The following is a 21,367-nucleotide window of genomic DNA, read 5'->3' as shown; positions in this document are numbered from 1 at the left end:
AAAGGACTCGTCTGGCTACCCAAAATGTTGACGATCTAACATTCATTAAAATGAACCACAACTGGATTTCAAAATCTTTTGCCCCACCTTGCCCGGCCGACACCTAGCTTTCCTATGAAAAGCTCTTGCCTGTGAATTACTTTTCTAATGTCTAATTTGCTGCAGCTGATTGTACAGCATACGACATGTTTACACCTCCCTAAATGGCAAAACTCCCCACACGGGGCCGTGGTATCGCGACTTGGCGCAAGCACCCGTGAGACTGCTGTTTGTCTGAAGAGGTGGGTGTGCTCGCTTTTGGTTGACGGCATTGCTACTGGGTCCCTCATAGTACAATGTAGTGTCTCTGGCGGTGGTGGTGCGCACCCAACGTCAGACACACCGTTGTAACATGAGGGGCCCTGGGGCGGTCCCGCCGGCCTCAAGAGAGTTCCCCCCTACCCCAGCTCAAAATGTGCTCTACCACGTGCAAAATTATGTCGCACAGCTCCACCAATCTTTAGTCTATTCGCTGACATCATTCAATGTCTGGCACTGACAATACAAATTTGTAGACATCTATGATGCAACTTAAAGTAGTCTGTGTCTGTGTCCTATATTGGCACCATTAAATAGTTACTGCCAAATTACTATGTCAGAAACTCAGTAGATGAGCCCACCCCTGTACCTAAGTATGCCACCTTTTTTTTTTGTTTTGGTTGTTTTGCGAGACATTAACATCTATTTATATTTTGGGAGTACTGGGACAGACACTCCTTGCACTACTCCTCCACTCACCACCAAGCTGCCTGTGTATCCATGTAACCGCTGTAAAACTGCCATGAGCCTATTGTTTGTTATTTTAGGCCTTTGATAGCCTGTCTGCGGCCCCTACTTGCAATACTCCTCCACTGACCACCAAGCTGCCTGCCCGTGTATCCATGTAACCGCTGTAAAACTGCCATGAGCCTATTGTTTGTTATTTTAGGCCTTTGATAGCCTGTCTGCGGTCCCTACTTTAAATACTCCTCCACTGACCACCAAGCTGCCTGCCCGTGTATCCATGTAACCGCTGTGAAACTGCCATGAGCCTATTGTTTGTTATGTTAGGCCTTTGATAGCCTGTCTGCGGTCCCTACTTTAAATACTCCTCCACTGACCACCAAGCTGCCTGCCCGTGTATCCATGTAACCGCTGTGAAACTGCCATGAGCCTATTGTTTGTTATGTTAGGCCTTTGATAGCCTGTCTGCGGTCCCTACTTTAAATACTCCTCCACTGACCAGACCACTGCTGCCCGTGTACCCCTGGAACCAATTATAAAGTGCCTACAGCCAGCCCATTTTCTTATGTTAGGCCTTTGAAGCCTGTCTGCGGTCCCTACTTTAAATACTCCTCCACTGACCAGACCACTGCTGCCCGTGTACCCCTGGAACCAATTATAAAGTGCCTACAGCCAGCCCATTTTCTTATGTTAGGCCTTTGAAGCCTGTCTGCGGTCCCTACTTTAAATACTCCTCCACTGACCAGACCACTGCTGCCCGTGTACCCCTGGAACCAATTATAAAGTGCCTACAGCCAGCCCATTTTCTTATGTTAGGCCTTTGAAGCCTGTCTGCGGTCCCTACTTTAAATACTCCTCCACTCACCACCACCAAGCTGCCTGCCCGTGTATCCATGTAACCGCTGTGAAACTGCCATGAGCCTATTGTTTGTTATGTTAGGCCTTTGATAGCCTGTCTGCGGTCCCTACTTTAAATACTCCTCCACTGACCAGACCACTGCTGCCCGTGTACCCCTGGAACCAATTATAAAGTGCCTACAGCCAGCCCATTTTCTTATGTTAGGCCTTTGAAGCCTGTCTGCGGTCCCTACTTTAAATACTCCTCCACTGACCACCAAGCTGCCTGCCCGTGTATCCATGTAACCGCTGTAAAACTGCCATGAGCCTATTGTTTGTTATTTTAGGCCTTTGATAGCCTGTCTGCGGTCCCTACTTTAAATACTCCTCCACTGACCACCAAGCTGCCTGCCCGTGTATCCATGTAACCGCTGTAAAACTGCCATGAGCCTATTGTTTGTTATTTTAGGCCTTTGATAGCCTGTCTGCGGTCCCTACTTTAAATACTCCTCCACTGACCACCAAGCTGCCTGCCCGTGTATCCATGTAACCGCTGTAAAACTGCCATGAGCCTATTGTTTGTTATTTTAGGCCTTTGATAGCCTGTCTGCGGCCCCTACTTGCAATACTCCTCCACTGACCACCAAGCTGCCTACCCGTGTATCCATGTAACCGCTGTGAAACTGCCATGAGCCTATTGTTTGTTATGTTAGGCCTTTGATAGCCTGTCTGCGGTCCCTACTTTAAATACTCCTCCACTGACCAGACCACTGCTGCCCGTGTACCCCTGGAACCAATTATAAAGTGCCTACAGCCAGCCCATTTTCTTATGTTAGGCCTTTGAAGCCTGTCTGCGGTCCCTACTTTAAATACTCCTCCACTGACCAGACCACTGCTGCCCGTGTACCCCTGGAACCAATTATAAAGTGCCTACAGCCAGCCCATTTTCTTATGTTAGGCCTTTGAAGCCTGTCTGCGGTCCCTACTTTAAATACTCCTCCACTGACCAGACCACTGCTGCCCGTGTACCCCTGGAACCAATTATAAAGTGCCTACAGCCAGCCCATTTTCTTATGTTAGGCCTTTGAAGCCTGTCTGCGGTCCCTACTTTAAATACTCCTCCACTCACCACCACCAAGCTGCCTGCCCGTGTATCCATGTAACCGCTGTGAAACTGCCATGAGCCTATTGTTTGTTATGTTAGGCCTTTGATAGCCTGTCTGCGGTCCCTACTTTAAATACTCCTCCACTGACCAGACCACTGCTGCCCGTGTACCCCTGGAACCAATTATAAAGTGCCTACAGCCAGCCCATTTTCTTATGTTAGGCCTTTGAAGCCTGTCTGCGGTCCCTACTTTAAATACTCCTCCACTGACCAGACCACTGCTGCCCGTGTACCCCTGGAACCAATTATAAAGTGCCTACAGCCAGCCCATTTTCTTATGTTAGGCCTTTGAAGCCTGTCTGCGGTCCCTACTTTAAATACTCCTCCACTCACCACCACCAAGCTGCCTGCCCGTGTATCCATGTAACCGCTGTGAAACTGCCATGAGCCTATTGTTTGTTATGTTAGGCCTTTGATAGCCTGTCTGCGGTCCCTACTTTAAATACTCCTCCACTGACCAGACCACTGCTGCCTGTGTACCCCTGGAACCAATTATAAAGTGCCTACAGCCAGCCCATTTTCTTATGTTAGGCCTTTGAAGCCTGTCTGCGGTCCCTACTTTAAATACTCCTCCACTGACCAGACCACTGCTGCCCGTGTACCCCTGGAACCAATTATAAAGTGCCTACAGCCAGCCCATTTTCTTATGTTAGGCCTTTGAAGCCTGTCTGCGGTCCCTACTTTAAATACTCCTCCACTGACCAGACCACTGCTGCCCGTGTACCCCTGGAACCAATTATAAAGTGCCTACAGCCAGCCCATTTTCTTATGTTAGGCCTTTGAAGCCTGTCTGCGGTCCCTACTTTAAATACTCCTCCACTCACCACCACCAAGTTGCCTGCCCGTGTATCCATGTAACCGCTGTGAAACTGCCATGAGCCTATTGTTTGTTATGTTAGGCCTTTGATAGCCTGTCTGCGGTCCCTACTTTAAATACTCCTCCACTGACCAGACCACTGCTGCCCGTGTACCCCTGGAACCAATTATAAAGTGCCTACAGCCAGCCCATTTTCTTATGTTAGGCCTTTGAAGCCTGTCTGCGGTCCCTACTTTAAATACTCCTCCACTGACCACCAAGCTGCCTGCCCGTGTATCCATGTAACCGCTGTAAAACTGCCATGAGCCTATTGTTTGTTATTTTAGGCCTTTGATAGCCTGTCTGCGGTCCCTACTTTAAATACTCCTCCACTGACCACCAAGCTGCCTGCCCGTGTATCCATGTAACCGCTGTAAAACTGCCATGAGCCTATTGTTTGTTATTGTAGGCCTTTGATAGCCTGTCTGCGGTCCCTACTTTAAATACTCCTCCACTGACCACCAAGCTGCCTGCCCGTGTATCCATGTAACCGCTGTAAAACTGCCATGAGCCTATTGTTTGTTATTTTAGGCCTTTGATAGCCTGTCTGCGGCCCCTACTTGCAATACTCCTCCACTGACCACCAAGCTGCCTGCCCGTGTATCCATGTAACCGCTGTAAAACTGCCATGAGCCTATTGTTTGTTATTTTAGGCCTTTGATAGCCTGTCTGCGGCCCCTACTTGCAATACTCCTCCACTGACCACCAAGCTGCCTGCCCGTGTATCCATGTAACCGCTGTAAAACTGCCATGAGCCTATTGTTTGTTATTTTAGGCCTTTGATAGCCTGTCTGCGGCCCCTACTTGCAATACTCCTCCACTGACCACCAAGCTGCCTGCCCGTGTATCCATTTAACCGCTGTAAAACTGCCATGAGCCTATTGTTTGTTATTTTAGGCCTTTGATAGCCTGTCTGCGGTCCCTACTTTAAATACTCCTCCACTGACCACCAAGCTGCCTGCCCGTGTATCCATGTAACCGCTGTGAAACTGCCATGAGCCTATTGTTTGTTATGTTAGGCCTTTGATAGCCTGTCTGCGGTCCCTACTTTAAATACTCCTCCACTGACCAGACCACTGCTGCCCGTGTACCCCTGGAACCAATTATAAAGTGCCTACAGCCAGCCCATTTTCTTATGTTAGGCCTTTGAAGCCTGTCTGCGGTCCCTACTTTAAATACTCCTCCACTGACCAGACCACTGCTGCCCGTGTACCCCTGGAACCAATTATAAAGTGCCTACAGCCAGCCCATTTTCTTATGTTAGGCCTTTGAAGCCTGTCTGCGGTCCCTACTTTAAATACTCCTCCACTCACCACCACCAAGCTGCCTGCCCGTGTATCCATGTAACCGCTGTGAAACTGCCATGAGCCTATTGTTTGTTATGTTAGGCCTTTGATAGCCTGTCTGCGGTCCCTACTTTAAATACTCCTCCACTGACCAGACCACTGCTGCCCGTGTACCCCTGGAACCAATTATAAAGTGCCTACAGCCAGCCCATTTTCTTATGTTAGGCCTTTGAAGCCTGTCTGCGGTCCCTACTTTAAATACTCCTCCACTGACCAGACCACTGCTGCCCGTGTACCCCTGGAACCAATTATAAAGTGCCTACAGCCAGCCCATTTTCTTATGTTAGGCCTTTGAAGCCTGTCTGCGGTCCCTACTTTAAATACTCCTCCACTCACCACCACCAAGCTGCCTGCCCGTGTATCCATGTAACCGCTGTGAAACTGCCATGAGCCTATTGTTTGTTATGTTAGGCCTTTGATAGCCTGTCTGCGGTCCCTACTTTAAATACTCCTCCACTGACCAGACCACTGCTGCCCGTGTACCCCTGGAACCAATTATAAAGTGCCTACAGCCAGCCCATTTTCTTATGTTAGGCCTTTGAAGCCTGTCTGCGGTCCCTACTTTAAATACTCCTCCACTGACCACCAAGCTGCCTGCCCGTGTATCCATGTAACCGATGTAAAACTGCCATGACTGCCTACTGTTTGTTATTTTAGGCCTTTGATAGCCTGTCTGCAGCCCCTACTTGCAATACTCCTCCACTGACCACACCAATGCTGCCCGTGTACCCCTGGAACCTATTTAAAAGTTCATAGAGCCTAGTTATATATTTTATTTACTATTAATAAGGCCATGATGGACTACGCTGTACCACGCTACAAGCTAACCAGTCGACACTTCTTTTGCGAGAAAAGCCATCCCAACCCTCCACCAGCATGTAGAAGACCGCATTGTCCATGCACTCTGGCAATCTGTGAGTACAAAGGTGCACCTGACAACAGACGCATGGACCTGTAGGCATGGCCACGGAAGATTACGTGTCCATTACGGCGCAATGGGTTAATGTGTTGGATGCATGGTCCACAGGGGACAGCCTACTAAGTCTGTCTGCAGTCCCTAATTCAAATTGTCCTCCACTGTCTAAATCGGAACTTCCACCTTCTGGCTTTCGGCCTATAGTATCAGAAATTAAACTGCATTTGGCCTTCAACTTTGGTTAGGGCCTACTAACGGCTTCTGCCCCTCCCTGGTGTTGCCCTCAACTAAATAAAGCTGAGCTTCAACCTTCTGCTCCAAATTACCATTTTGAAAAATGCAATAGGCTTTTCAGGCCTACTAAAGGTGTCTGTCTGTGTGCCCCTGCCTGGTGTTGTCCTCAACTAAATAAAGCTGAGCTTCAACCTTCCGGCTCTCATTAAGTGGTTTTAAAAAAAAAAAATGGTGGTTAGGGCCTACTAACGGCTTCTGCCCCTCCCTGGTGTTGCCCTCAACTAAATAAAGCTGAGCTTCAACCTTCTGCTCCAAATTACCATTTTGAAAAATGCAATAGGCTTTTCAGGCCTACTAAAGGTGTCTGTCTGTGTGCCCCTGCCTGGTGTTGTCCTCAACTAAATAAAGCTGAGCTTCAACCTTCCGGCTCTCATTAAGTGGTTTTAAAAAAAAAAAAATGGTGGTTAGGGCCTACTAACGGCTTCTGCCCCTCCCTGGTGTTGCCCTCAACTAAATAAAGCTGAGCTTCAACCTTCTGCTCCAAATTACCATTTTGAAAAATGCAATAGGCTTTTCAGGCCTACTAAAGGTGTCTGTCTGTGTGCCCCTCCCTGGTGTTGTCCTCAACTAAATAAAGCTGAGCTTCAACCTTCCGGCTCTCATTATGTGGTTTTAAAAAAAAAAATGGTGGTTAGGGCCTACTAACGGCTTCTGCCCCTCCCTGGTGTTGCCCTCAACTAAATAAAGCTGAGCTTCAACCTTCTGCTCCAAATTACCATTTTGAAAAATGCAATAGGCTTTTCAGGCCTACTAAAGGTGTCTGTCTGTGTGCCCCTGCCTGGTGTTGTCCTCAACTAAATAAAGCTGAGCTTCAACCTTCCGGCTCTCATTAAGTGGTTTTAAAAAAAAAAAATGGTGGTTAGGGCCTACTAACGGCTTCTGCCCCTCCCTGGTGTTGCCCTCAACTAAATAAAGCTGAGCTTCAACCTTCTGCTCCAAATTACCATTTTGAAAAATGCAATAGGCTTTTCAGGCCTACAAAAGGTGTCTGTCTGTGTGCCCCTCCCTGGTGTTGTCCTCAACTAAATAAAGCTGAGCTTCAACCTTCCGGCTCTCATTATGTGGTTTTAAAAAAAAAAAATGGTGGTTAGGGCCTACTAACGGCTTCTGCCCCTCCCTGGTGTTGTCCTCAACTAAATAAAGCTGAGCTTCAACCTTCCGGCTCTCATTATGTGGTTTTAAAAAAAAAAATGGTGGTTAGGGCCTACTAACGGCTTCTGCCCCTCCCTGGTGTTGCCCTCAACTAAATAAAGCTGAGCTTCAACCTTCTGCTCCAAATTACCATTTTGAAAAATGCAATAGGCTTTTCAGGCCTACTAAAGGTGTCTGTCTGTGTGCCCCTGCCTGGTGTTGTCCTCAACTAAATAAAGCTGAGCTTCAACCTTCCGGCTCTCATTAAGTGGTTTTAAAAAAAAAAAAATGGTGGTTAGGGCCTACTAACGGCTTCTGCCCCTCCCTGGTGTTGCCCTCAACTAAATAAAGCTGAGCTTCAACCTTCTGCTCCAAATTACCATTTTGAAAAATGCAATAGGCTTTTCAGGCCTACTAAAGGTGTCTGTCTGTGTGCCCCTCCCTGGTGTTGTCCTCAACTAAATAAAGCTGAGCTTCAACCTTCCGGCTCTCATTATGTGGTTTTAAAAAAAAAAATGGTGGTTAGGGCCTACTAACGGCTTCTGCCCCTCCCTGGTGTTGCCCTCAACTAAATAAAGCTGAGCTTCAACCTTCTGCTCCAAATTACCATTTTGAAAAATGCAATAGGCTTTTCCGGCCTACTAAAGGTGTCTGTCTGTGTGCCCCTGCCTGGTGTTGCCCTCAACTAAATAAAGCTGAGCTTCAACCTTCTGCTCCAAATTACCATTTTAAAAAATGCAATAGGCTTTTCCGGCCTACTAAAGGTGTCTGCCCCTCCCTGGTGTTGTCCTCAACTGAACAAAGCTGAGCTTCCACATTCTGGCTTTCGCCCTATACTATCAGATATTAAACTGCATTTGGCCTACTAGTGTGGTTAGGCCCTTGAAACAGTGTCTGCTGCTCTTGGGTTTGCTACTCCACTGAACAAAGCAATGCCGCCTGTTTAGTCCTGTTACCAATTTTGAACTGCATGTAGCCTACTTTATTCTTTGGCCCTATATCTGTTTCCTCCTCATCCTGCCCATTGCCCAGCCACTGCTAAATGAGTCTGCTGGTACATTGACCTAGACCACTACATTCCCCTTGTACTCTACACAGCCAGAATCTGTCCCTGCTGAAAGTAAGGTTCCCCTTCCCGCATGTTATACCACCTGACACAGGGACAAAGAGGAAGGTGCAGATGAAAGTGCAGGTTCCTTCATCAGGTGGGGGGGCATACTCGTTGGCGACGTCACTGGCACAGGGCCCCTCAGAGTACGCAAAAGTGTCGCTGCTGGTGGGAGGCGCCCCCGCCATGCAAACACACCGCCGTACTTTGAGGGGCCCTGTGCCAGTGCCAATGCGAACGAGTGGGCCCCCCCCCTGCTTGCTCAGGATCACAGCACTTGCAACTTTTAAATACTTACCTTTCCCTGCAACACCGCCGTGACGTAGTCCGCATTTCCTGGGCCCACGAAAAACTTGAGCCAGCCCTACTCCCCCCACAACTTTCCCCCAATTCCCTATGCCCAACTATTATTATACAGTTAATTAAGATTGGCAAGCTTCAGAAACAAGAATGGATGTTTTTGGCATTAAAATGGGCACTGTAGGTGTTTTCCTGGCCTCCACTCACTGCCGACTATGCTTCCCCATTGACTTGCATTGGGTTTCGTGTTTCGGTCGATCCCCGACTTTTAGCGATAATCGGCCGACTGCACTCGACTCGACTCTGGACAAAATCGGGTTTCCCAAAACCCTACTCGATCTTAAAAAAATGAAAGTCGCTCAACCCTAGTTGACATGGATCCCCAAACCATCACTGATTGTGGAACTTCACACTATACCTCAAGCAGCTTGGATTGTGTGCCTCTCCACTCTTCCTCCAGACTCTGAGACCTTGATTTCCAAATGAAATGCAAAATTTATTTTCATCTGAAAGCAACACCTTGGATCACTGAGTAACAGCCCAGTTCTTTTTCTCCTTGGCCCAGGTAAGATGCTTCTGGCGTTGTCTATTGATCATGAGTGGCTAGACACAAGGAATGTGACACTTGTAGCACGTGTCCTGGATACATCTGTGTGTGGTGGCTCATGAAGCAATGACTCCAGCAGCAGTCCACTCCTTGTGAATCTCCCACACATTTTTGAATGGCCTTTTCTTATTCTTTCAAGGCTGCGGTTATCCTTGTTGCTTCTGCACCTTTTTCTACAATTTTTCCTTCCACTCAACTTTCCATTAATATGCTTGGATACAGCACTTTGTGTGTGAACAGCCAGCTATTTTAGCAATGATCTTTTGTGGCTTACCATCCTTGTGGAGTATGTCAAAGACTGCCTTGTGGACATTTGTCAAGTCAGCAATCTTCCCCATGATTGTGCAGCCTACTGAAACAGACTAAAGGACCTTTTTAAATTATTAGGAACCCTAGGCAGGTTTTTTTTGTTAATTATTCTAATCGCCTGAGATAATGACTTTTGGGTTTTCATTGGCTGTAAGCCATAATCATCAACATTAACAGAAATAAACACTTGAAATAGATCATTCTGTAATGACTCTATATAACATGAGTTTCACTTTTTGTATTGAAGAACTGAAGTAAATAAACTTTTTGATGCTATTCTAATTTTGTGAGAAGCACCTGTATATCTCTTTTCTGTACTTTATAAACATAGTCCATCCAGCAGTATATTGCTCCTTTATGTTCGCTCTACATACAGCCCATCCTGCATTATGTATCTCCTCTCAGCCTCTATATGCAGCCAATCCTGCTGTATACCTCATCTCATAGCCATCAGTACACAGCTTATCCTTTTTTATATATCTCTTTTCTGTACTCTATACATACAGTTCATATTGCAGTATTTTGTTCCCTTCTGCTCCTTCTATATACAGCCCAACCAACAGTATATTTCTCCTTTCTGTCCCCTCTGTATATATCACAGCTCTGCCACGGGGTTTCCATGACAGTGTGGAGCCAGAAGACTGCAGCATCTAATAGCTCCTACTCCGGCGCTGAGAAGAAGCACTTCTCCTTCATTTTAAATGGGTTTATTACTTCTGGCAGAACAGGGGTTAAACTGCGATATTGGAAATCCCTGTGCTCACAGCTGTGCTCGGATAGCCACTCCTTTTCTCTTTATAATCTGGGCTCTGTTACTAATCCTCGTCAGAGCTAGAATTTCCTGCATGGCTATCAGTGGGAGAGGAGTACATACGAGGAGAGTTGAAGGAGTTATTAGTGACTGTTGCTTGGTTTGTATGCGTGATAATTCAATATCCTTCTGTTTTGGTTTATTCCCCTACCTTCACACCCTGGTGCATTCCTCTGTTACATGTGAGTGAATATTTTGCATGCCTGGAGTTTTCTGTTTTCTTGTTAACCCTTGTACGTGATGCCTTGCTTATCGGGTTGGTGTACTACGGTGCACAGTAGCTCCCCCTTTTTTCTGGGTAGGGGAGGAGAACAGACAGAGAGCTAACTTAGGAGATAAGGAAAGGGCAGAGGCCCCACATCTTCACCATCTGAAGTATCCCGGGGAGAAGGACAAGCTAGGGTGCCCCCTGGTGTTAGGGACAGGGAAGGAGCCCCTGGTCCTGGATCACCCGACAGCTTTGTCGTGACAGGCTCCTGGTGTCAGTTCTGCACTTTAATGAAGGAGGCTCTGACCATTTCTGTGGCATCATCCTTTACAGTAGCAGATCCATTCTAGACATGGCACTACTATGCTGGCAGGATGTTAGCTAAGAAACATTGACTGCACTGTGGAGAATCGACTAGGCCTTCTAGAACTACAAGAAGTTTACAATGCCATCTGAACAGTAAGTAGAGCCTGGGGGACATCCATATGGGGAGAGTGGGAGAAATTTGAAAAATGATGCAGATTTAAAAATGGGTTATATTTGCACAAATGAGTAATTCTATGTGTACATTATATCACTATATTGTGATTTTGGGAATTCTCTGTTAAATTTAGTTTCCTTATAAAAAGAGATGATTGGTTAGCAAGGAAAACCTATTTGTCGGACAACAGGTTTCATTTTATCATATACTGTATATAAGTTATGTAGTTTAACCGCAAGATATCAAAGAACTGAATGACAAAAAGAAGTCTTATATATTAGCAATAAATATTTTGCATTATCTGTGATACATATTGTACTTGTCCTCACATAACTTTATCAGATATATGAGCATCTGTGTGCCACAATGTTCAGTTCACTGATGCTGACAACTTTTAACTACTGTCTCCTCCAAGCAAAACTGAACAGAGCAATGTGATTTGTTTTTCTTATCTAATACACTTCCAGATGTTTTAGCATTGTTTGATGTTCTAGTTTTTGATATAGCTTCTTCTTCTGTACTCTACTGCATCTCATATCTATCTATCTATCTATCTATCTATCTATCTATCCATCTAGAAGATATCATAAAGAAGTGGTGGTGAATAGTGTTGAGCATTCCGATACCGCAAGTATCGGGTATCGGCTGATACTTGCGGGTATCGGAATTCCGATACCGAGATCCGATACTTTTGTGGTATCGGGTATCGGTATCGAAACAACATTAATGTGTAAAATAAAGAATTAAAATAAAAAATATTGCTATACTCACCTCTCCGACGCAGCCTGGACCTCACCGAGGGAACCGGCAGCGTTCTTTGCTTAAAATGCGCGCGTTTACTTCCTTCCGTGACGTCACGGCTTGTGATTGGTCGCGTGCCGCCCATGTGGCCGCGACGCGACCAATCACAGCAAGCCGTGATGTAATTTTCAAGTCCTCAATGCCTAATTCTAGGCATTCAGGATTTTAAAATTACGTTCCGGCTTGTGAATGGTCGCGTCGCGGTCACATGGGCGACGCGACCAATCACAAGCCGTGACGTCACGGGAGGCAGGAAACGCGCGCATTTTAAAATTACGTCACGGCTTGTGATTGGTTGCGTGCCGCCCATGTGACCTCGACGCGACCAATCACAGCAAGCCGTGACGTAATTTCAGGTCCTGAATGCAGAATTAGGCATACAGGACCTGAAATTACGTCACGGCTTGCTGTGATTGGTCGCGTCGCGGTCACATGGGCGGCACGCAACCAATCACAAGCCGTGACGTAATTTTAAAATGCGCGCATTTCCTGCCTCCCGTGACGTCACGGCTTGTGATTGGTCGCGTCGCCCATGTGACCGCGACGCGACCAATCACAAGCCGGAACGTAATTTTAAAATCCTGAATGCCTAGAATTAGGCATTGAGGACCTGAAAATTACGTCACGGCTTGCTGTGATTGGTCGCGTCGCGGCCACATGGGCGGCACGCGACCAATCACAAGCCGTGACGTCACGGAAGGAAGTAAACGCGCGCATTTTAAGCAAAGAACGCTGCCGGTTCTCTCGGTGAGGTCCAGGCTGCGTCGGAGAGGTGAGTATAGCAATATTTTTTATTTTAATTCTTTCTTTTACACATTAATATGGATCCCAGGGCCTGAAGGAGAGTTTCCTCTCCTTCAGACCCTGGGAACCATCAGGGATACCGTCTGATACTTGAGTCCCATTGACTTGTATTGGTATCGGGTATCGGTATCGGATTAGATCCGATACTTTGCCGGTATCGGCCGATACTTTCCGATACCGATACTTTCAAGTATCGGACGGTATCGCTCAACACTAGTGGTGAACCTATGGCACAAGTGCCATAGGGGGCACGCAGAGCCCTCCTCAGCTCTAGGGCCACCAACACTCTTCATTGCCCACTCGCCAACTTAATCATCACTAGCGCCGCGACCACTCTTCTTCACACACGCACTATCCCATCAGGCCATGAGCTCTTCTGTCAGGCCGCATATCTTCCCATCAGTCTGCATGCGTGTTGAGGAGGGTGAGGGTGTCGGTGCTAGTGATCAGGGGGATTGTGCGCAGACTGAGGAGAGTGGCAGTGATGCTGAGGAGATAGGACTGTAATATATGAAGAGATCAGATCAGCATTAGAATGGGCATAGGTGAGTAGGTTTTTTTTTAAGTTGAGGCCATTATACCATATGGAGCATAATGTGAGGCCATTACACAATATGAAGCATCATGTGGGGCCCATTATACCACATGGAGCACTATGTGGGGCCATTATACTGTATGGAGCATCATGCAGGTCCATTATACTGTATGGAACATCATGTGGGGCCATTATTCAGTATGGAGCATCATGTGGGGTCATTATACTGTATGCTGCATCATGTGAAGCCATAATGCAGTACAGTATGGAGCATCATGTGTGTGAATACATGAACAAGGCTGGCAAGGACAATAATAACAAAATATCATGATGACAATTACCATAATCAATAAAAGAAATAGTGCAATATAGTTATTCAACCTACCCTGGATAGGCAAGGATGATAAGCATGCAAATAAACTGATTAATAATGCTGGTCTACGGTGTCTGAATGGCTATCACACAGAGTGAGCCTACACAGTTATTCAGACATTGTTGGAAAAAATGTGCTTGTGCATAGTTACGTAAATTTAAGTATTGCACCCTTACCCATGACAATAAGAGAAGTGTCACCAGGATATGCACAGACCCCAACGTGCGTTTCGTATATATAATGTGTCACTTCCTCAGGGGCTATGCAGGCACATTATACAGAATGGAACACTCTGTGGGGCCATTATACAATATGGAGCACTGTGGGGCCATTATAGAGTATGGAGCACCATGTGGGGCCATTATACTGTATGGAGCACCATGCGAGGCCATTATACAGTATGGAGCACCATGTGGGGCCATTATACTGTATGGAGCACCATGTGAGGCCATTATACTGTATGGAGCCCTATTTAAGGCCATTATACTGTACTAGATGGAGGCCCAATGCTATCGCATCGGGAGGGTGGTGACATGTGCTGCCCGGCGGAGAGGGTGCCCCGGTGGTCTGGATCCGAGCGGTGGCCGGGATCCCCGCAGTGGCCTGGATACCAGCGGTGGTTGGGATCCCAGCGGTGCCCTGGATCCCAGCGGTGGGGAGGGGTCCTTTGTGGCGTGGGGTTCTTCCGGCGGGGGAGTCCCAGCAGCGGGGCATCGGCAATGTGAAAGTCCCGAGTCTCATGTTTCCCACTCCTGGACACAATGCTGTGGTTGCCATTACCATGGTCTGCAGCACCCCTCAAACCCCAGCCACCACCAGTGGTGACCCCTCCAATCCCTGGCCCTGCTTGTAGTCACCCTTCAGTACACGGTGGCTGCTGTCAGTACACGGTGGCTGCTGTCGGTACATGATGGCTGCTGCCTGTACATGGTGCCGCCCCAGTCTCACTGCTGTGCTCGGCACCGCTGGGTATGTAAATGTCCCAGGTCTCATGTTTCCCAACCTGGACACAATGCTGTGGTTGCCATTACCGCGGTCTGCAGCACCCTTCAAACCCCAGCCACCACCAGTGGTGACCTCTCCAATCCCTGGCCCTGCTTGTAGTCATCGTTCAGTACACAGTGGCTGCTGTCAGTACACGGTGGCTGCTGTCGGTACATGGTGGTTTCTGTCGGGACACGGTGGTGCTGCCTGTACACGGTGTCGCCCCTGTCTCACTGCTGTGCTCGGCACCGCTGGGTATGTGAATGTCCCAGGTCTCATGTTTCCCAACCTGGACACAATGCTGTGGTTAGCCATTATCACGGTCTGTAGCAGACCGCACACGCACACACAGCGGGCGGAGGACACCGAGCTGCGGCTCTGTTTTACATGGTCGTGTATTGGGGTCAGATGAGACGGTGTGTGCGGATTTCACATATTTCCTCCTCCCGGTTGCCCTCTCTCATTACCTCCTCCCTGGGTCCCACTGTTCTTCCCTTTGTCAGCAGCCTCTGGCCACAGTGCCGCCCCAGAGCACAGCCATGAAGCGCTCCTGCTGCAGATACTGAGCTGCTGCCTCTGCCACTGATCGTGCAGCTCAAAGCTCAGCAACGCACCCCGGGGATGAGACACACACACACAGGTCCGGCGATGACCCGCTAGTGGTACTGTGCAAGGGCCTGGTACCACCAGTGGGTGCCATATTGGAATACCCATGACTTGGGTATTCCAATATGGCGGTCGGCGTACTTCCGGTGCGGCATGGTGGATTGTGGGATTTGAGGACGTCCAAACGGAAGTGGATGACAGACAATTTAAGATAATTATCTAAATAAGATGGAAGGCAATGCGGGTTCCTGTAAGTGCTCCATACAGTATTTGTGGAGCTCATTACACTTTATGCAGAACTATTTAGGGCCCATTATAATGTATGGAGCACTACTTGGGGCGCATTACATTGTATGGAGGACCATATAGAGCCATTATACTGTATGGAGGACTATGTGGAGCCATTGCACTGTACAGAGGACTTTTTGTGCCCATTATATTGTATGCAGAGTTGCGTGGGGATTCATTCCATTCAGGGAAACTGAGGGAGGGGGTACAGTAGGGTCATCATACTGGGTGTGTGGAGGAATTAACTGTGCAAGTATCATACTGTGTTTGGGAGCACTTTTGCTGGCATCATAATTTATTATCTGTTTCGTTCAAAGTTTTTTATTTTTTGTTATTACATTTTTAAATTAAGCCATTGGGCCATATGCTTTTTATTGCTGTTACATAACATATTATATTATTCCACTATAATTCCAAAAGTTAATTGTTTTATTTATCTGATGATGAGGCCAGGATTGTGTGGCAGGTAGCTGCCAAGTACTACTCCAGGGTGGTGTCTGGCTGTGGCTGCTGATCCCAATTGAACAGGAACCTTTTTTAATACCAGGCACATGCTCAATGGCCACGCCACTCATATTCCTCCTATTCCTAGTTGTGCAATAAAGAGATCTGATGATGTAACAATCAGTGAAGGTTCCAATAGTGAGGCCCCCCGCATTCAAACATAATTTCTCATGTGGATATAGGATAAATGTGCCTCGTGGGAAAACCCTTATAATTCACATAGTGAGTCAGATGTTCCATCACATCTAAGACAATGCAACATGGTGGAAAACTCAGTGGAACCACTTAGGACTCTATGGGACCTATCGCCCACTATTTGGGTATGGCTGGTACTCTGGTGGGACAAGTATACGGGCAGGTATATGGAAACAGGTAGGGACCTGTTCAGACTGGATGGTATGTGGCAACAGGTAGGGACCTGCCGGCCTTTCTGGTGGCCTTCTTTAAGGTCTTCGATAAACCTAGTACAGTGTCTTCTGAGAAGTCTTCCCCCCCAAGATCACAGAGACGGGCCAGACGAAAGAAACCTGTGGGTAAACCATCCCATCTGTCCATGACCGTCCAAGACTCACCTGTTCCACAACCTGCCAAAGCAGCCACCCGAGCAAGATCAAAGAGGTCTGATAAGAGTGGGCTGCAGCCTGAATCTAGTCCTGAGAATGAAATACGGTATCGCTGCGGTTGCAAGGAACATCCTGACGGTCTCTGCCCTGTGAAGCCTTTACTTTTAAACCTTGGACCAGTAGCAGATACTGCCCTTGATGAGAGTACCTCCTCTCCATTAAAGTCGATGACTGTGTCTCTGCCTTCTGGGAGCTTTGGTGTGTTTAAACCGCCAGCCATATGGAGTCGGTGTGTGATCTCTGTCCTACAGCTCAAGAATCCAGTGAGGGCGTTGTCTGGTGATGGCCAAGCCTTATTTAAGAACAGTCTAGTCCTTCAGGGACAATTTCAGATCCAAGTTGGAGAATTGTATACAAGAAGTTCATCTTTCACATGCTGTCTGGTATGCCCATGTGTCACTCAGAGCCAAGAGAACTCTGTTACCCATTCAGGTCTGGAGACCCAGCAACATTCTTCCTTTGAAACAATCAAGTGGCAAGTGGTGTCTGGGCCCCATGCATCAGAATCAGTCAGCTTTTTCGTCTTCTTCAGCTGATCTGCTAGTCATTGAGTCAAGGTGTGAGGACGTATCCAATGAAGAGGAAGTGGTGGGCTTGAAGAAGAGGGTCCGTAAAGGGGGCACTGTAACAACCCTGCCGGCATCACTGCATGGCCACCCATCCCCCACCTGCCTTACACACCAACTTACTCACTATCCCGGGCCACGCTGTGAGTTCTGTCTTTCGCCTCCATGCTGGGTGCCTCTTGTCTCCTGCCTGCTCTCTGCATACTTCCTGGCTGTGTGCATAGGTGGGCAGCACCGGCTCCCTAGCTCTTATAGAGACTGTGTGCATCTTCCTATGATGTCCCGTGCCAATTGCCAAGAGGCCTTAGGTACTTAAAGCATTCACACCCCTAGGGGCATGCCTGGCAACATCTTACTTCCCCAGTTAGTGTCTTGCTGCTGACGTGCCAGGTCCTGTCTTGCTATTTCTCTTGTGTCAGCCACCCAGACGGGCTGCGTACCCTGCCTTGTAGCTGTGTCCCTTGTTTCCTCCACCCAGTGTGGCTTCTTACCCTGGTCTGCGTCCTTGTTTCTGTGCCTTGTCCTGCTCCTGACCCTGTCTGAACCTAGTCCTATACCTGTGTCCGTTAGTATCCATCTGTAGCCTTTCCTATTCTGCTGTTTCTTTGTGTTCACTCGTTCTGCTCTTAGCTCCGCCTCCTACATTCCTGCTCTTTGCTCCACCTCCTGTGGTTCTGCTCTTAGCTCTGCCTCCTATGCTTCTGCTCTTTGCTTCGCCTCCTGTGATTCTGCTCTTGACTCCACCTCCTGCGCTCTGCTCTTGACTCGACCTCCTGTGCTCTGCTCTTGACTATGCCTCCAGCGGTTCTGCTCTTAGCTCTGCCTCCTTCAGCTTTGCTCTTTGCTCCGCCTCCTTCAGCTCTGGTCTTTGCTCTGCCTCCTTCTGCTCTGCTCTTTGCTCCTCCTCCTGCAGTTCTGGTCTTTGCTCCGCCTCTTGCAGTTCTGACTTGCATCCGCTCCCTGCGGTTCAGCTCGCTGCACTGCAACCAGCATCTCTACTCTGCTCTCAGCTCTGTAACCTTGCGGTCCTGCTGTACTTCCATTTTGCAACCTGTGGGTCAGGTCCCTACCTGTTCCCATATACCCTCCAGTCTGAACAGGTGCCTACCTGTTTCCATATACCTGCCCGTATTCCTGTCCCTACCAAGTCAGTACCTCACCTGCCAGTGTCTCAGCCATGTCCGCCTGCCAGTGTCTCAGCCATGGTCACCTGGCAGTATCTCAGCCATGCCCGCCTGCCAGTATCTCAGTTGTGCCCACCTGCTAGTGTCTCATTCGTGCCCACCTGCCTGTGTCTCAGCCGTGCCTGTCTGCCAGTCAAGCCCATTGCCTGCACCTGTGCTAGCGCTCCATCCCCTAGTGGGATCAGCAGCAACAGCCAGACACCACCCTGGAGTGGTACCTGGCAAGCCTGACCTCACCACCAGTGAACACCAAGGTAACTGCTTAGTCACGCTCCTTCCAGGGTAGTCAGGTTTGTGGCACAGTGGGGCCACACCCTCCACACTCACGCCAACCAGTCAGGGCGCGTTTAACAGTTACAATCACAAAGAGGTGGTAAAAATAAGCAACTCTGCCATTTTATATTTAATTAAAAATCCTCTCCATTCTCAAGGACAGACCTTCACTGCAATCGGTGGCTAGCAGCTTAGGCTTGGAGTGCAGCACTTACAAGCTCTTTGGTATACACTTTAAAGCACGCTAATGTTCGAGTTCTTTTTCTAATCTAAAACCTCAGTATTCAGGGTAAATTGGCACTTTGTGTTGGCACTTTGTGATAAATAAGTGGGTTTTGGATTTCAGTTTGGGCACTTGGTCTCTAAATGGTTCTCCATGACTGTCATACAGTATCTCCTAAATCTCAGTAGACACAACACAGATAATCTTTTCAACCAAAATTAATTTTCATCTTACCGTCTAGTTCTTCCACTGAGATGTTAGCAAGTTGCTCACTGTCACTTCCTGTAGAAAGTGATCGGTTTAAGTAGTTATTCCCTTTGTACAACAAGCCAGCAGTCACATGATGGAATGGCATCTTCTTCCTGCATCCAGAGAAAGAAAGAATATTTAAACAGAACTCCACTGTTACATAATAGTGTCAAGATAAAATACTACTGTACTTTTACAATTTTGCATTTTCATTTGAAGAGCTATTTGAAAAAAAGGTAAATTCAAAAATACTGTTAATTACAATAAAAAGTCTAAGTGTATTTTAATCAAGACTATTAACTGATTTTATTTCCCTGGCATGTAAGTCTTCCTAAGCCTGCGCAGTGGTCTTCTAAGATGATAGATGTCTGCCTTATGTGTGTATATCAGTCTGCAGAGCAGAATAGGGAGAAGCTACTAGGGGACCTACAACTCTGGCAAAAATTAAGAGACCAACAAATCAAAACCCTTTCATGGGCAGCGTAATCTCCAGACCTGAACCCCATTGAAAACCACTGGAATGTAATCAAGAGGATGATGGATAGTCACAAGCAATCAAACAAAGAAGACCTGCTTACATTTTTGCACCAGAAGCAGTGTGAAAGACTGGTGGAGAGCATGCCAAGATGCATGAAAGCTGTGATTAAAAATCATGATTATTCCACAAAATATTGATTTCTGAACTTTTCCTGAGTTAAAACATTAGTATTGTTGTTTCTAAATGACTATGAACTTATTTTCTTTGCATTATTTGAGGTCTGAAAGCATTGTTTTTTTTGTAATTTTAACCATTTCTCCTTTTCAGAAAATTAATACAAAATTTATTGCTGGGAAATACGAAGACATGTTGTCAATAGTTTATAGAATAAAAGAAAAATTTACATTTTACTCAAAAATATACCTATAAAGAGAAAAATCAGACAAAATGAAAATTTTGCAGTGGTCTCTTAATTTTTGCCAGAGCTGTACATCAGACTAGTCAACCCAGATGCATGGTCTCAGTTGGATGCCAATGTATGTTTTATCTGAAACACTAGTATTTTAAAGTAAACCATACACAACTTCAATAGCACAGCGGTGTCTGATTCATGCTGCTTGTAGTTTAAGGGTAAATCAAGACTGTCACGTCAATGCAAAGCACAGTTTACTGCACCTGCATACTGAGTCAAGTAAATCGCATAATATTGAACTGCAACATAACTCCATTTTATATACAAAAGGTACGCCCTACAGGAAATCAGAAGCATTTTGAAGGTAACTAAGGGGTTCTGTACCCATATAAGGGGGAAATTCGGCTTACATCTATTCCTAAACACCTTACATAGGGGTCCCTGGGTGTATGCATGAGGTTGCGTTTCTGTTACGAAGATCTTAAGGTTTAGTTGTTTGTGTAGCACTGGACCTCTTTAATTTCATGATGAAGAAAAGAGGCAGGTTTGCAAAAAAAGTTTGGTTTACTGAGGTTGAAACACATATACAATGCGTGGCAGGAACATTGCTTGACTTTTTCTTCTGCACAGTACAGTGGCACATTCATAGAGGTTTTGGACGGCGACACATTGTGAGGAACGTTATATGTGTTTATCTGCTGTAAATCATGCAGCTGAGTGATGAAAATTAAATCTCCAGCACTAACAAATACTGGGAGACCACCCGAGCTGCTTGGAAAAACCCGAGCAATGAGCATACTTGCTCATCCCTAGTGAACAGTGTAAGGAAGCTCTCATTAGCTAACACCTTATTGACGTGTCCCAGCCTGGCTGATCCCATACTCCTTCACTGCGGACCTCAAGGTCTGAATAAGGCTACTTTCACACTTCCGTCAAAGTGCCTACGTCGCAATGCATCGTTTTGGAGAAAAACCGCATCCTGCAAAGTTGCCCGCAGTGTTGTGAATTCTGCTCTTGGGCTCCCTCCGGTGGTTGTAAGTAGCACTTCTGTGAATTCTGCTCTTGGGCTCCCTCCTGTGGTTTTGAGTGGTATAGCTGCTTCTTGGATTTAGTATCAGCAGCTGCTTCCACTGATCTTCTTTCTGCTCGGCTATTTTAGTCTGGCTTTATCCCTCAATCAATGCCAGTTGCCAATTGTTCTTGCCTGGAGGCACGGCTCTTGGATTTCCCTGACTCTCTGACCCGTTCAGCAAAGTTAAGTCCTTGCTTGTCCTTTTGCAGTCCACTTGTTGTGGACTTATTGTTCAGCACATTTATGTTTTGTTCATTTGTC

At 47.0% G+C, this 21,367-nt stretch overlaps 1 protein-coding gene across 2 annotated transcripts in view; it reads right to left on the bottom strand.

Annotated features, from left to right (window-relative positions):
- Window positions 1-21,367, bottom strand: part of CALN1 (calneuron 1) — a 751,910-nt gene that overhangs the window by 518,863 nt on the left and 211,680 nt on the right. For both annotated transcript variants that reach the window (XM_077296429.1, XM_077296428.1), the window contains exon 2: window positions 19,130-19,257. In XM_077296429.1, the coding sequence (XP_077152544.1) occupies window positions 19,130-19,250 (121 nt within the window). In that variant the 5' untranslated portion in view covers window positions 19,251-19,257. The remainder of the gene's footprint in view (window positions 1-19,129; window positions 19,258-21,367) is intronic.

Source organism: Ranitomeya variabilis, chromosome 3 (assembly GCF_051348905.1).
Source record: "Ranitomeya variabilis isolate aRanVar5 chromosome 3, aRanVar5.hap1, whole genome shotgun sequence".
Taxonomy (NCBI): Eukaryota; Metazoa; Chordata; class Amphibia; order Anura; family Dendrobatidae; genus Ranitomeya; species Ranitomeya variabilis.
This window is presented reverse-complemented; position numbering and strand designations above follow the sequence as displayed.